Source organism: Austrofundulus limnaeus, unplaced genomic scaffold (assembly GCF_001266775.1).
Source record: "Austrofundulus limnaeus strain Quisiro unplaced genomic scaffold, Austrofundulus_limnaeus-1.0 Scaffold78, whole genome shotgun sequence".
NCBI lineage: Eukaryota > Metazoa > Chordata > Actinopteri > Cyprinodontiformes > Rivulidae > Austrofundulus > Austrofundulus limnaeus.
Window position 1 is genome coordinate 1,784,117 of NW_013952480.1, and position 17,636 is coordinate 1,801,752.

General features: G+C 39.4%; 1 protein-coding gene across 2 annotated transcripts in view; it reads right to left on the minus strand.

Moving 5' to 3' along the window:
• dync1i1a (dynein cytoplasmic 1 intermediate chain 1a) overlaps positions 1-17,636 on the minus strand; it is a 72,346-nt gene that overhangs the window by 49,786 nt on the left and 4,924 nt on the right. For both annotated transcript variants that reach the window (XM_014011251.1, XM_014011250.1), the window contains exons 6-8: positions 17,336-17,377; positions 16,550-16,609; positions 15,462-15,574 (exon numbers count right to left, since the gene is read on the minus strand). In XM_014011251.1, the coding sequence (XP_013866705.1) occupies positions 15,462-15,574; positions 16,550-16,609; positions 17,336-17,377 (215 nt within the window). The remainder of the gene's footprint in view (positions 1-15,461; positions 15,575-16,549; positions 16,610-17,335; positions 17,378-17,636) is intronic.

Genomic DNA, 17,636 nt, shown 5'->3' on the forward strand with positions numbered 1-17,636 from the left:
ACACACACACACACACACACACACACACACACACACACACACACACACACACACAATCTGCCTTTCTCTGCGGCCCAAACGCACAGCAGCGGAACCCTCACCCGCCGTGCCAGGGGTGGCGAGGGGTTAACTGGCAGGGTCAAGCTGACAACAGTTGCTCAGTCCAGTGGGAGGAAGTGACTACATCACACCCTCAGAAATGTCATGTCTGGCTTTTGCGCGCACACACACACACACACACACACACACACACACATCGGAGTGTGTTTAACTCAGCTGGAGTGTGGCCCGGGGCACTGTTAAAACCACTCGCTCAAGGGCCACTCTTGCACCGGATGAACTGTCCATTTATCACTCCCGCTCCGCTAAGCTTTTGATAAACTCACTGCTGCACTTCAAAACGCTGAAACTACAACTGCAACCGGTGATTACTCCATTCACTTTATTATCATTAGAATAATAAATCCTGGCCCTAACTTACTCATGATATTGGGTCTCAGTACATCCTTTCTATTCCATGTCTGCTTTTTCAAAAAAAAACTCTCCTTTCAGCAAAGCATGCTTGATGTATGACTTCAATTTTCATACTGTGTGTGCATAATAAATGACTAAGCATAGAGTTGGGGTTCTATCCAAGTTGGTGGTTAACAACGAGGAGAACAGATCCAAACACCAGTGACCCACTGGTTTGGAGAAGAAAGACCAGAGAGGAACAGACAGGCAGACTGCCAAAGCAGCTCCATGAGTTGCTTCAACAAACACGTGAATGAAGTAAAAAGTACAGGTAAACCCTTATTTACAGTCTTCTTTTTTTATTCTCCATGCTGAGTTTTAAGTAGATGTATCGTTTTCCAATGTAGAGTCTTGAAAGAAGGTGCTTAATACACAACTGCTAGTCCACTTTATTTGTTTGACCTTACGTGACTGGTCCGGTGGTTGGAATGTGTGGTGATGGGGATGGGAGGAGCGTGAGGAGAGGAGGGAGACCACATTGAGAAGTGGTCAAACTGTCAGACCCTGGGACCGCAGGAGTCTGGAGCAAAGGAGCATGATTCATGGTTTATGGGTTACCTCACTGAGGGGAGACGGTCCAATTCCCGTATGAAGATACTGCTGATGTCCCTGCCAATGGCCATGCATCAACTTGTTCTGTCAAAGTCCTGCACCAAAAATATCCCCACTATTTCCTTTGAGTGGAACTTTTCAGATATGTTTTTATGAGCGCTAAAAGCAAGGCGAAAACTGACTCGAAAAAAAAGAAAAAGAAACGACAAATCAGAAATTTTATGTAAAGCAATCAAGTCAACACATGGAGAGGCACTACATGGTTTCCTATTGCGTTGTAAAAGCAGCAGTAAAAGGAAATATAAGAGACAATTTCACAGTGTGAATGTGTCTGCCAGCCTGTGAGTATCTGCACACTTTTTTTTCTCCCACCTCATTCCAGTCACGAGATGCGTTTTCTTTCCACCTGCCGCTTAATACCTCTCCTCACTGCAGGACGACCGTTTAACTGGTACACTCCCCCTCAACACGGGTGGGGGTCCACCTTGATGAAACTCCACTTGGGGGCTCCTGTTTTGGTCGACTACATGCTTGGGGTAATGATATCTTCGGTAGCCCAAACCTCTGCATCTGGCTGCTTCAATCTTCCCACTGGCTGCTTACTCATGCTGACCAGCCCAAGTCAATTCCAAACAGCTCAGCAGGTATGTCTACATAGCGTGGACAGTGGAGATATATGGTACATACGGACAAACATAGGTGTGTAAAAGTGTCAAAATGGACAAACGTATGCACACATTTAGGAAAGTCTCATCTTCGTCTTTTAGTTGAAAAAAGAAATGTGGAAAACTTAACTGAGCAGCTTGTATGTCTGCAATAACACAACATAATTTCACCTTTGGTACTTTGGATTATTGTTGCTACTTTATATAGAAAATATGCTAATAATGTAAATAGTAAATGGACTGTACTTGTATAGCGCCTTTCTACCCAACCAGGACACTCAAAGTGCTTCACACTTCAGTCTGTGCCCTCATTTAACCATCCACACAGCACTCTACCAGATCTCCTACAAAGCTAACATGTACAATCAACTTTGGAGACTAATAGTGCCAATCACATTCATACGCTGATGGGATGCACATTAGAGGTATTGGGGTTAAGTATCTTGCCCAAGGACACAACAACTGAGACAGCTGGATGGGGGATCAAACCGGTGATCTTCTGGTTCCAGGACGAGTCCCCTAACCACTCTGCCACAGTCACCCCATGTATCTTTTAATATCAATGTGTTAACAACGTGTGACAGAGCAAGCACTATCTTTGCACTGGCCATGATTGTACTTCAGGTTTCTTCATCACAAGTTGACAGGATGACACCATAGAGAGGTAGTTTAAGACACATAAGACCACATTATTTTTGCAGGGTGAACGCAAACATGTTCAAGGTCACATTTAAGGYTGACTTACCCAGTTGACATGTTTCCTGCAGGTGATGTTTGAAGCTASTTTCAGATTTACAAACCATGCATATTAGGGTTGGGTAGTATTGATTTTTTTCATAGTATCTTTAGATAACACTGCAGCATAAGGTATTAACAGGGTGGGGGTATCGTCTATAGTGTTTTGAGTTATTTACTACCCCATCACCATGTCTGCATCTTTGCCGAACTTCATTCAGCTATCGCATCTTTTAATTTTCTTCTTCCTGCAGATTTTTTGGCACTTGTCAAATCAATCTATTCCTCAGTCAGAAAAGAGGTCAGGAGGGTTATGTTTTGTTGGCTTAGGAGAACGATGAGACTGACGGAGAACTGAGCTTTTTTTTCGTTACYGTGTTTCCTGCTGCCTGCCGCATGTCCAGAAAAAAAAGTGGCGTATACTATTTATCATAACTGGTTTTGTTTGGTATACCAACACAATTTAAAAACGGATGCATAATTTGAAGTCTCTACTTCCAACAAAAATTAAAACAGTATAAGAGAGGTGTAACTTTCTGGCTAGAATGTTTTAAATGGGTCATGTGACTAGGCTCCAGAGGGTTAATATACGGTCATCATTTTTAATGGCAGTCACCATATTTCAATACCACTAAACATCACAGTACCATCATACCACACAAGCCTAATGCAAATAGACATTAAGAATATAAATACAGTCTCCTGAACCTGAAATGCATTTTATAAATCCTTTCTGGGATGACAGACTGTMAGAATGCAGCTACATGCTAGAAGATCCCATTACGCTAACATGATCTTACCGTGGAAGATATCAAGACTGCTAGATTTTTATGACCTCATCATGATCAGTAATGAGGCCAACGTGGTCAGTCCTACTTCATCTTCTTGATGACCAAGCTACACTAGTTAATACAGGCCCCATGCCATGGTTCCCCATGCTCCACCTAGGACCTCAATAAAACCTCCACAACCTACAACTTATCTCACATAACAGCGAGCCTATTATGTTAACATGCTCTCTGCAAAGACATTCCATATTTTGGCTGCCGTATTTTTTTTTTTTTTTTAATTTTTTTTTTTTTTTTTGCCATTGTGGGATCATTATCCCAAGCAAAGGGGGTCTTACTGAAACAATGCCACAGCAATGGATTTTAGTGAGGTGATGTGGAAACATAATGCAACCAGCTACACTATAGAAGCTAATTAACTCTTCAAGTTTTCACCACGTCGAGCAAATTCTAATGACAGCGAAAGAGTGGAGTAATTCAGGTGAGAGTAATGGGCTGATATGTTTGTGGATTAAAGTAAAAATAGTCTTAATGAAGACTGATCAACTGCTGGGAGTTTCATTAGCTTAAACATTTTGTATTATTTCACAGTTGGAGGTTACCACTGAGCGTGTGAAGAGAGAAAAAAATAAAGGATACTGACAGCATATAAAAGATATATGCTGTCTTCTGTTCCTCTTTGGCTAGTACATGAAGCACAATGGCATGGTGTGTCAGAGCAATGATGTGTGTTGTTTGTTAAGGATCAAAGCATCAGCTAGGTTTTTTTTATTCTGAACTCAATCCAGACTTAAAGCTAGAGTGTTGAAATGTGTTAAGAGAATCCTTGGAGCGACTGGCGGAGTTATCAAAGAGCTGTGGGTGTTGGTGTAACAGGGAGGATGAGACTGGGTTCCAGCTACAGCATGGGGGCAGAGCTGCGGATTTATCACAGCGGCACAGAGATGACTAAAATGAGTCACGCAATCAAAGTTGACAGAACTCGTAATTTTGGGGGGAAATCTTATTGTATCAGCCACAGAGAAGGAGAAAAAATGCTGATATGAAAGCGAGGAAACCTAGCAAGGGGGGGATCTTGCAAGATTTCCGTGCGTCCCCCCACACTGGGAATAATTCTACAACATTATATAGACATTCAGATGGAAATACAAAGTTTGCAGGGGTTCTGAGCCGCTGGCTGCTAGGAAGACCACAACACAAGCATGGAGCAGAGGGAGTAGGAGGAGGTCAACAAGACTTAAAAGCCTCCTCTAATGTGGCCCTGGCATGACACACACACACTTATTTTTAGACAAAGGCACAACACACACACACACACACATTTGCAGTGCAACTCCATCACCTCTAAACTCATTACAACTGACCCGAGGGGAATTCTCCACATTGTTTACATCTCACCTCCAGTAAATTATTGTTTGGAAGCCCAGTGTCTTGAAAATTTATTTAAAAAATGACAATAATTTTACAAGTCTTGAAATTATGGTGCTGTTTTGTTTCTGCTAATAGTGTAAAACATTGATTTATTTATTTATGCATGTAGTCCTTGGGTTTTCAGTAAATCTGCTGAATATTACTTGTGGGTTTTTTTTGTTTGTTTGTTTGTTTGTTTGTTTGACAGTTAAACCACCCATTCTCTTTGTCTGAGCGCAGAAAAACACTGCAAACATTTTAGGGACCTGTGTTAGTCAGGTAGGAAGGAAAATTGCAGGTTTGGAGCAACCCATTTTGTGAAGTCGAGCAGATATTTTTCTGCGAGGTGAGAGGGCAGTCTGACCTGCTCAGGGAATCTTGCTGATCTTTTACGTATGCAAGACGGACATCACGGCTGTAACTTCTTGAACAGATATCACACGTTTGCCGATTGATTAGGCCGATTATTGCCAATTTTTTTAAAAACATGTATAAGACATTGGCCAGGTCTGAACGTACTACAAGGGTTAACAGGAAAATACACGTGTGGGCATTACAGTGTTGTTACACGTGACACTCCACCCTTGTGTCAATCAAACAGCAAAAGGTGCCTTTTATGGCGGGAATGCTTTTTTTGGCACAACAGTGGCAGACCTCAAAGGAAGTTCTTCAGATTATTATGCTAACTTTTGTAGAAACATTTTCTCTACAAGGGGAAAATGGCAAGGCTTTAATTTTTTTAAACCTAGAAGGGTGCTTGTAAGGCTTTGAACGTCATATTATCCTTAATATTGATTATTTAATTCCCTACTCTTAGAATTTGCAGAAATGTGTTCAATTGGTTTCGATCTTTTTAATCTAGCTGGTTTTATATGAATAATTACGTTCTTGATTTTTTTTTTAAACAGCACTGGATATTGCAAACCCACACTGGTTGACCTCTAGATCCATCCGTACTACGATGATGAAAGACTTCAGGAAATTGCTTATAAAATAACTTTTTTCCCCCAATGAAGTAGCCCAGGATTTTATTTAGGACAAAGTGTAAATGCATAAAAAGTCAGGCAGTAATAATCTTCCAAACTTGATTTGTTGGTTTTACTCTCTTTTTTTCTGCTCCTTTTCATTTATTTTAGTAGAAAATAATATTTAAAATTCATCATGGTTCATCAAGTCATGATTGCCACAGTGGGGGTAAAACTATTCCCCTCCCCCCCGTACCAACACATTAGCAGCAGGACTTGATGTAAAACCGGCAAAGCTAAAACCCACAGCAGGATTTAGATTAATGCATCTCTTCACCACACTTCCACACACTGATCAAACTTTGTATACGTGTGTGTGTGTCTGCGCAGACCCAAGCCCGGACCATAAACACACACGGGAGCCCACACTTTTCATTAACGCAGCCTGTACCGTCCTTCAAGGGTCTGTGGCAAACTTTGCAGAGTGCTGTGGGCCGCTAGATGCTCACTCATTTTCTCTCTGTCCAGGATGCCCACCCCCTCCTCCAACCCCCCGCCCCCACACCTTTTTTTCCCTACCAGTGCCACCCAGACTTGGCCTCGACCCAGACCCACAGCTTTAAAACGAACCAACGTGGCCGTGCCATGCCATGCTCCGAGCCCCACCGCAGGGCCCTGATTAAAACCCATGACTTCAAACTTTCCAAACTGTAAAAAAAAAAACAGTCATGGAGGAGAGAGGTACCAAAAGAAAGAAAATCTCTTATAAAAATAAATAAATAAATAACTATTGTGGCACAGACTCACTTTTCATCACGTCATCTGAGCTGGTATTTGTGTCACTAAGGCAGATCTGCAGCTGTGTGTGTGTGTGTGGCTTGGATGCTGATTGGTGGTCTACGTTTCCCACTCCGATGACAAAGGTGTTTTGTTTTGTTTTACAGTAATACAGGGCATAGATATTTTTTATAGGCCAGCAAAAGGTCAAATCTTTCCAGGTTCTATGAAAATAGACAAAAAAGTGTTTACAGAGGCTCGAGTGTTGCGGCACCACCACCTAAACCAAACTGATTTTGTTGAATTAATTAAGCCTAACAAATGCAGCACATGATGGAGATTAGATGATAAACTGTAATTGTTTATAGCACTCTAATTCAATTACGTTTTTATGCCGAAATCTCATAAAACAACTATCATTTCTTGTTGGTGAAGCGGTAGATGTGTCAAGAGTGCTCCCTGCTGGAGAAACAACGAACTGTATGTCTGCTTCACAAGCTGCGTTATGCTTCTGACAGTAAAACCTAGAAATCATCCAGTTATTTATTTATTTATTTATTTTATTTACCCGTTTCTCCTTTCTGGGTCTGGAGGGTGCCTATTTCCCGCAACCGCTGTGCGTGATGTTGGGGTACACCTCGGACAGGTGCAAAGTCTGTCGCAAATAAACAAAAAAAAAAACATTTATACTTACAAGTATGAATGAGCCTAATACGTGACCCATCACATGTAAGGGAGGAGATTCAAAGTGTTTTGTGGAGAAACAGGCATCTATAGTACAACAAACTATAAAGGATCAATACTTTAGTTTTGTTTAAATTAATTATCTGAAATATAATCTTTTCAGCTACAAAAAACATGATTTTGAGAAGAAAAACTTTACATTTTTGCCATTTTTCTTGTGAGCTAGCAAAGCTTTTATTGTCTTTTCAGATGGGAAATCTTAATCTCCAAATATTGTTTGAGGTTTCCTCTTTAAAATAATCTCAACAACCCAACATTAGAATAACCTAAAATTAGGATTCAGACCAAATATCAATGAGTTATCCTGATTAGAAAGACAAATCAAGGCGTATCTCTGGAATCGCTCATGATCAGGATGAACCAGGTGGGAAAACTTAAAAAGCAGGAATCTGAAAATCGTTTTGACCAAACTGGACTTAATCCTCAGTTTGATGTGTTAAGTCACACGTGTATGATTTTGGTTTGAGACAAAACAGGAGCACCCAGAAACACCCATATGTGCACGGGGAGAACACGCAAACTCTGAGTTAAATTAGTTGGATTAGAATAATAAAATAATTTCAAATATTTTTAACAATTCTAAYAAAGTTTATATGCCGGTAAATGAAATAGTTTTTTCTTTGAAAATGTTTGGAGTTTATATGTTTTTGGATTTTTTTTTCTGCACATTTTTAGATTCAGAMTGTAAGAAGGAGCTTAACTTTGTCATATAAAGTGTCCGCAAACGTTAAACCAAAACACTTCTGTGAGCTGAGGGCGAGCTGAAGCGGTGCACCGTTTCACATAAAACCCCCTGGAGATTCGAAGAGATCTTAGAGCGGAGACCACCCAGGCAAACGTTAAAAAACCCACTCGTGCTTTACACATGTATGAAAACACGCGCACACACACACATAATGAGGAGGGGGCTACAATGTCAAAAAAGTCAAGTTCAACAAAACGCAAACCGAAAAGAAGAACATGAGAAGGTTGATTGAGGAAAAAGAGAAACATGAAGCTGTATTTCTGTTCCTCTCAAGCACTCATCAGATGACAAATATTATTTTGAATGACGGCCATTTTGCAGAGGAAAGAAAAAAAACAGAGGGAGGAAGATGAAGTAAGGTTCRTGTACCTTATTATTCGGTGATCATAGGAGAAAATCGCAATCATCTGGGACTTGCTTGGAATACCTTAGGCACAGAAAAGCCTTTTTTYCCTTCTAACATCTATGGGTTTTCTGAGTTTTAACAGCCTTGATCATTTTGAAAGAAACCGTGTTGGACTCTGAATCAGATGTGCAACGTAAAACAGAAGTGAAGGCTTTGCCCTTTTGACAGCAGGTTTTTTTATGAAGATGATTGTGAACGTATGAAAGGAAACACTACAGGAGTTTAAGAGAAAAGGCTGTCAGATCTGAAAAACACATGTGAGCATAAATACTGTATATATATTCAGTTCAGTAGAATTACAAAAAAAGTTACCTTATGGCAATAAGTCAAACATTAACTGGGATTTTTTTTGCAGACATGTGACAAAATTTAACCTATTGGCTATTCTCTACTAAGATTTTTGCAAACCTTGCATCAGAAAACACACAAACTCACTTTTACGTATTTGACTCTGTTATGTCATGCTTCTGTTTGAATCCATCATTGCTCAAAAATCTGAGAGTAAAACAAACAAGCGGCAGTGGTTGCCCTTCTTGTATCAGATTACTGTCCCTTAAAGTGGACAATACGCAATTAATATTTTCCCATGGTTTCCTACAACACCACAAAGAATAATAAACAACCAAGTATAATATATACCTTATTAAGAACATTTTTCGTCATTGTTATGCCAACAGCTGGCCTCAATCTGGTTAGAACATGGAGTTAAATAACCCTAGAGTGAGTCCAGCCTATCCTGTCCACAGTTAGCTTCTGTGACATCAGAGCAAAAATGGTGACCAAACAGGGCGACAGTACACAGCCGTCAGAGCTAAATACTGTAACTGCATCTGTGTCTCAAAAAATTTGCATTATTTTTGCAATAAATTAATATAATTGCTAATTATATTAATTTCATTCAACATTCATGTAAAACAGCTAGATGCATACAAGAAAATATATCATTTATACTGTATGTAACAATGATCTAAACCAGATCTGAAATCAGTCAATACCTTAGACTTTTAGCTAGTTGAATAATTTTGCCTTCAACTAGTAATAAAGTAAATTTATTATTTCTTACCTGTCATAAATAATAAAAATAATAATAAATATTTACCCATCGACATTTTAAAAAGTGTCCACTGCAGTAATGGTGATACTTTAGGATGAAACTTGTCTCTACTGATATTGGCTAACCATCTTCTCAACAGGGCAGACMTAAAAATAGTTATGTATATTTAATATAATATTTTTTGATACTGTGTACATAAATCAGAGGCAAAACCAGCTTAATATTTAATAATTTGTGCTTAACATTGTATAGTAATATATGCTACAGAAGCTAACAACTGCTAACCAATTCAGTAATTAACAGTGATAAGATTGGCTTCATAAATTTATTTTTAATTTTAAATTGTTACATTATTAGCTTCAGTCCTGGTCAGATCACATCCACTTTGAGGTAAACAAGATAAAATCTGCTTACTCGTGAAAAAGATGTTATCCTGTTTCTATTCTGTTGGTAAATCCATAACTCACACAGCTTTCTGACATTTTTATTTACATTAAAAAATTATACACTCTAATATATTAACAATATTTTCATTTATATTATCATTAATAGTTTTACATAACCGGTCCTTAATGGTTGCTATTTTTCTGGATATTAGCTCAGTCCGGTTAGCACTGCAGCTGCTACAACAGATCACACGGTCACATGGTCCAGACTCACTCCTACAAGTTTATATACCTCCACTGATTAGAATCAAACTCTATTTCTTCAAACTGAGSTTATTCAGGAAGCCATCTACACCAGGTAAGATACTCATTGTTCATAAACTTTCTCTAGAACCAACTTTTTTAAAAATCAGAACTTTTTCTTCAAATTAAAAGCTCAAAGAGTTGTATATGTATAAGACAAAAAAGAAAACAGAAGCCTGTTTCATCCTTTATGACTGTATTAATCCAATTTATTGTTCCTGCACTGACTTATATAGTTTCATTATATTTCACCAGATAAATCCATTTACCARAAAAATAAAAAATAAAAAAGGCCTTCAGCTAACGATATAAACTATTCACCTCTTGTTGTAATGAGCCCCAGACATGGATTCTAGTCATTTTGGAGGTCATTTAAAAAGCAGACCTATTGGAGTAAACACGCTTGTTTTTTATAAAGCTGTTGATATAAATCTAAAGTTCGGGGCTTATTTAATGATGTTTAATGTACTCGGGAGATTGTGGGAGAAACACCAAAGTAAACACTCAAACTGGACCACTGTGCTGCCAATGGTCGAGATCATTTAATAAATTTAGAGTTTGAGTTCTTGCTCTGTTTAGGAAAAATGTAAAAGTTATGTGAGGTGTCTATATGTATATATTTCTGTGAATGTGTTTCTGTTTATTTATTCCAGCACATGTGTATAAATGTTTTTTTTTCAGAGTACTGCCAGAGCGTGAGGTTTGTTTCAAATTTAAAGTCATTAGCAGTCCACTAAATATAAAAAAGAAAGCATCTTTTGCAGTAAATTTACTTAAGGAGTGAATTCATGACCATCTTGAGCTGTGCAACTAATGAGCTAGAAAATATTGCAAATTCAGAGGAGAAAAAAAAAGCCAGACTCAAAGTTTAGCATAATAACACAAATATTATTTTAAACTCCTGAACCCCTGAACTTTTAACTCTGAGAAGGGTTTTTCCAGCGTCGTAATATCAAATTATACCCAAACATACAAACAGTTTTCTCTCAGAGGACCTCCTTGTGGTTCATTGAAAACAATTACTGCTTTACCACCAGAACTGCTCCTTTATCCTGTTGTGGACTCTTAATGCTTCTCCTTCAGCTCTCTCTTTCTTCTGTTTAGTTTTATCATCTGGTGAGCACAAAGTTCTCCCTAAATTTTACCATTTTTTCCRTCCTGAATTCTTTTATTTTCTATATTACTGGCAACTTTCCACAGCAACCTATACTACGCTGTGCACTGAAGGTATTTAATGTTTTTTTTTTTGAGTACTACAAACTGAGTTGGACTCAAACTGAGGTATATAAAGTACTTGATAAAAATAACTAAGTAAAGGTACAAATACCTTAACAGAAGATGACTTGGGTAAAAATGACTTTCACTAATAAAAGTACTTAAGTAAAAGTTAGAAAACTGCTTACAATACTCAGGAAAGTAAACATACTTTTACACACRYKCTAAAAAATGAAGTGTTTAATTTACTTAACCAAGTWACGTCAGCTACACTRAACCAARTTGAGTAAATTGCTTTACATTTACTCAACTTAACATGACTTGACATTTTTTTAACGGCATTAAACACCTTTTTTTTACGATGAGTGTTAAATTTTTAAGTGAAGACGCAAAAGTACGAAATAAAAGTAAAATCTACAACTTAAAAAGTTACATGGTAAAATGGCAGATTCTCAAGAAGATTACTTAAGCTAACGGCTAGTAACACTAAAGTACTTTTTTTTGGATGGCCTCCCTTCTCCCCTTATAGCCATCCTCTCCACACCATTATGGTTTTTTTTTTTTGTTGTTTTTTTTTGTGAAGAGAAAATAGAGAGAGAGAGAAAAACAGAGAGAGAAGTAATTAGAAAGATAGAAAGACTGAAATAGCAATTAGGAGTATATTAAATATACACCAACAAAACACAGGACCACACACCCAACATCTGTCCACTCACCTGAAAAATAAATRGATAAATACAAAGAGGGCATATATAAAAATATACACATACCCATACATATATAAAGATATACATACATACATACATACATGCCTACATTCATAAATATTGTCCGTATATACACATAGACATATATACACACTCAGTGACCAGTCAGAACCCCTGGATCAGAACACCTGTTTGTGAGCAGTTGTGAACATGCGTGTATATACAAGATTTCTCCAATGGAATATTTAATAGTGACTGTGGAGGACCAGAGACCCAACCCCCAAGACACGAGGCAGACATAGGGAAGACCAGAGCCCAAGGGCCCGAGAGGGATCCCGAGCGCAGAGCCCCAAGGGGCACCCGCACGGGAAGATCCGCCCACCCACCCCACAGATCAGACCATAAGGGAGAACTGGGAGAGTCCCCCCAGYGACCACACGCACAGCCCCCTTGGCCAGCAGCGACAAACTCATGGGCCCCACCGGCACCCACCATACCAGAGCAGATCAAGGAAAGGGCACAGAGGTCCGGGCCCCCAGGGCGCACCCCCTCCAGGCCAAAGCCCGACAGGGCCAGAGGCCCCGAGCCCCAACAGGCAGTCACCAGGCCAGGCCGGCACACATCCCAGCACCCAGTCCCAGACCCCGGGAACCCCCAGCACGCCGGCGGCCAGCCGCACACCCCACCGGGGGGCCGAGTAGCAGTGGGCCCCCAGATAAACCAGCAGGAGGGGCAGCCCAGACCGCAGCCTGACAAATACCCAAACATACACAATCGCACCATCCCACCCTCATCCTCACCCCCACTCAGTCAAAGACATACAAGGACGCCACATTCCACTCACACCCCCAATACACACTCTATACCCCCCAGGTCCAGGACATGTACCCACCCCCTAATGGAGGCCGCACACACCCGAACCCAGGAGGTAGACCCAAGTACTTAAGTTAATTTTTCCATTACACACCTCAGCAACTGATAGACACGAAGTGAGGACAGAAAAGTGTGACAATTCCTGCTTCTGTAAAGTCAATTTATTCTAACAGTATATATATTTTTGTACYAGATATTATTTATCTAACTAGAGTCCTCCAGATCCCTTTTCATACAGAGTAGAACTTTGCTTGTATTTTTGGGATTTGAGTTGTTCTTTTTAAAGTTTCTTCCAGTTTTGAGGGAGGTTCATTTTTTCCATCTAGGTTCCTTTGTGTAAACATGGAAGATGGTCGTATTGTTTAAACTGTAAAGCCTCCTAAACCAAACTCTGATTACCTCAACTATGAAATGTAAAACTGATTAGACATGTCTGGCAAACTAACATCCTTCAAAGCTGAAAACCATCTTCTCTTCTCTTATTTTTCCCACAAGTAAAAACAAAGGCTGTCAAGCTAGTTTGGTCCAACAAACTGAAAGACTCACACAACCCAACACACTTTGTTTGACCTTTCTAGCTCTTGTTAAAGTCACAGCTCCTCACTTAGCTTTGCTGCCATGTGTTTAGACAAAAACAAAGTATTCATTGCTCGCAACAAGCCCGTCCATTCAGAACAATTGGAATAGAAGTTAATAGCTGGAGCCAACCGTGACTGGGGCTAATCCGATTGCCTGAGACAACAGAAACTTGTTACAGACAGATCAGCGAGCATCTGAAAGGAGAAGAAAAAAACTACTTAGACAGCAACACATCATAATAGCCAAAGAGAAAAATGAAAAATGTAGGAGTCATGCAAAGTTTATGGAGGCTTTAAAACACAATTATCCAAGAACATGTTCAAAAGCAAAATTAAATCAAATTTGATTTGATCAAACTGACATCAGGCTCCAGAAAAACTAATAGCATAGCTCTCTCTCTCGTAGACACACACACATACACAGCCAGACATGGTTAGCATGAGGGAAAACTAGATTAGAAGGTCAAAAGTTTACGAGGAGAGTCCCTGACCAGGCTTGTCTGCCATTTTTTAACTATCACATTGATATTCATTTGTGCTAAATTACAACTTTAATATGAATTCTTCTAATCCTTGTATTTTATCTTTAAAAAATGTAGACCCAGTGGCAGCTAGCAGCTAATACAATCATTGAAGACAACAAATAGAAATAAAAACTGTATTATTTGGATAAAAACTCCAAACTGAAACTCATCCAGGTGTTACTGAAACAAGTCTTTTGAAAAAAAAATCCTTATTGGTATTTACACACAAAAAAGGAAGTTTCAAGCAGAAAATATTCTCTTTTTAACATAAAGTTTGTTCATTTGAACGCATTAACTGAGTTTTCATTTAAGAGAAAACGTAAASATATTGACAAAGCACAAAAAGAACCTGCAGCCTAAAAAAAGATGAATTTTGTCTAAAAATTGACAACAAAAAAAATACAGGCATGAACAAACACACAGCCAGAAAAGCAGGCAGGTGCTGCCTCTCTCTCTYTTTTTTCTCCCTCTAGACACACAAGCTTTGTGGTAGACTGCAAAGGAAGGGTCTCCTGGGGGCCGAGGTCACCTCCCAGCGGAGCGCCACAACTCCGCTCTGGTTCCCAGATGTTTGCAGACCTCCTGAACATCACGGAGGCTGAACACAAACAAATCTAAATGGAGCGACACGTAGGATGGCTGCAGGCGTTAACCAGTCGCAGAGCATGTTTGTTTACACGCGGGGCCAGATCCCTCCACCCGTAAAAAGCATGTTATTGGCTTTTATCTCCTTTTCAACCATATTTAAGTCTTTGAAAATGAAAGTAACCAAGACAAACGGTTTGCAATTCTGTTACATGTATAAATTAACATGTGTGTATGCATGTATTACAACACACACACAAGTCGATGCATGCGCACTTGTTGAATACATGATCTATTCCTGGCCTTGCTAAGGAAATGAGGGGAGTCGAAGCAGGCCATTTGGATGCAGATCAGGAGAGACGTGTGTATGTGCTCGGTGGTTTCTGGTAAAGGGGAGGAGGAAGGAGGGGGCAGTGGAATCAACACCAGACCATCTATTATAATGACAGGAAGCAGGAAGTGCAGCCCCTTCCCAGTCACATGGCTGCCAGCTGTGTTGGCAGCAATAGGAAGGAAGATAAAGAAGATGATAGAGAGAGTGTGTGTGTCTGAGCCTAAATTTGTGGAGAACTGGTCCTTTATTTTAAATTCCAACACACAAACGAGCCATTTCTGAATAAAAATGCCTGCATAMACTACTGGAAAAAAAATTAAAACTAATTTTATTGGAGCACTGCCAACTGCTTTCCTTTGAATATTCAATCTTCTAAAACAAAACCTTCTAGATCTTTATGTTTTAAACTACCAGTGCTCTGTGTTCCAGCGCAGGAGTCAAACCTCACATTTAGACCATATGGATGTGTTTAGCAGCTGCAGCTTTACACACATCTGAACCGCCCACTTGCAGAGACTCAAATATGCACATTTTCACATGAACCTTACATTCTTCGTGTGTAAAATACGCACGCACGCAGCCACTCGTGCACGAGCGCTTACCCTGACACAGATGAGTGAACGGCGTCTGTGTCTCCTTGCWGTAAGAGACAACCTCTTTGGGCAGGAAGTCCACCTGTGTGATCTTCGAGGCCCCCAGCCTTTGCATTTTGCGCCTGTTTGAGAGGAAAAACCTTCATATTAGCATTGCTATGCTATAGCGAAACACCGAAATGTCCTAAAAACAGAGTAATGATTTAAATTTTAAAAAGCAACAAGTGAAATTTAATCTTTATAGTAGGACTGGACGATAGAACAATAACCATTACAAATAGAAGGGRGGCACCAAAAAAGTGATTCACATCAGAATCGTGATTCTCACAATGATTCAGAACTAATTTAAGATGTACGGAAATCAATTTAAAAAAAAAAAGAAAGCAAATCCTATGGCTGCCAGCCTCACTTGTGTAACTACGTGGGACGTCCTGAYGTTCTGGAACGTATGCATGTGCAGAAAGCACTAAAACAAAGAAGAAACTACAAAAACAGAGCAGAGATATTCAACCGGCCCTGTCTTTATTGAAGGCAAAGATTTGGGCTCATTTTGTWTTTTTTAGTAAATGAGTCGGAGTTCGACACGAGCGTCGCTGTGTGCAAGATTTGCAAAATGAAAATGAAGCACTTTAAGAACATGACAAATGGGCTCAAATTATCAGTTTTGAATGAAAAATCGATTTAGAATCAAATCATGGCCCCAAAAATCAGAGACGAATCTTATGATGGTACAAGATTCCCTCCCCTAGAAAAAAGGTCCAATAAAATGTAGATAATTTCAGTCGACTCTTATGCAGAAATGAACAGCATTCTGGGGGATGTAGGCAGAGGAAAGGCTTGATTAACTCACCCCACTCTTTGGTAAGCTAAAAACCTGTTGAGTAACATGTGAAGTAACAGTTTAATGTTTCACTGCTGTGGCTCAGAACTACTTACTACTGACTACTACTAACAGAAAAACTAATTTAAAATTATTGATATTAATCATACTTATAATAATCATTGTATTTTTTCTGTCATACCACCCAGCCCTACTTTATAGTGATTAAAAGTCAAGTTTCTTTAAAAGAAAAAAAAGCTAGTAAAATAAGATGTACCCGAGCTCTGAATCCACCTGCAGCTGCAGCACAGAGGGGTCTGTGTCCCACTGCAGTGTCCTGATGTCACCAGTAGGGGGGGCAGGAGAGAAAATGCAATGCTTTCAAAAATCACACAAACTCACAAACATTGGGACTCATTTATGAAGTGCAAACAAGTTTTTTATCAAATACAAATGCATGCTAGTTTACAGAGGATTTCTCCTTTAGAAACATGCATTTAAATGGTATTTTATAAGTTTAAAGCATCATATATTTGTCTGTGTCCAAATGTATGAAGTGTATGAACAAGACTATAAAATAAGGAGGACAGTGTAGCTGCTTAATTTGACAAACATTAAGCTCACAGAGTTCAGTTTCAGCTTGCTCCGTATGGCAAAAAAATCTTTCGCTTTCAGCAAGATCAAGGAGTAAGTAAAACCTAAGATGGTTTCGGCTGAAACATGCAGCTGCAAAAAGAGAGCACTGCGTCTTTTGATGATATAATCTGACAGAAAAACACAGTCAGTGTCAAAACAAAGCGTGAGGAGGTTTTGTTAGCGTGACAGGCCGGCTGTTTTACAGTAACACCGAACACGGTTTGAGCAACGCTGTTGACCTCTGTGGCTCAGCTCAAGCAAGAAGACATGTTTCRACCTGGAATTATAGGAATCAACGGGACTCAGGACAAGAAGATGTGAGAGGAAAAAAACAAGGAGACGGAAAAACTTCTATAATTGGATTTAAAGGGGAAACGGAGCTAAGGAAATAAAAAGGACTGCTGGGGTTTGACATGAAAATGCTTACCTTGAGCTTTGTGCTTGGAACTTGTTTTTAGAGAAACCTGACCTATGAAGGGACACACATACACACATACACACAAACACATACACAAGCACAAATGGAGAAGCTCAAAATGCAATGCCATCATCCGGGGTGGATTCCAGGGAGGAAAAAATTTTAATGCTAATTTGCAAAATCTAATTGGCAAAATCTACAAAAACACAATAAATAGGACTGCTGGGGTTTGACATGAAAATGCTTACCTTGAGCTTTGTGCTTGGAACTTGTTTTTAGAGAAACCTGACCTATGAAGGGACACACATAC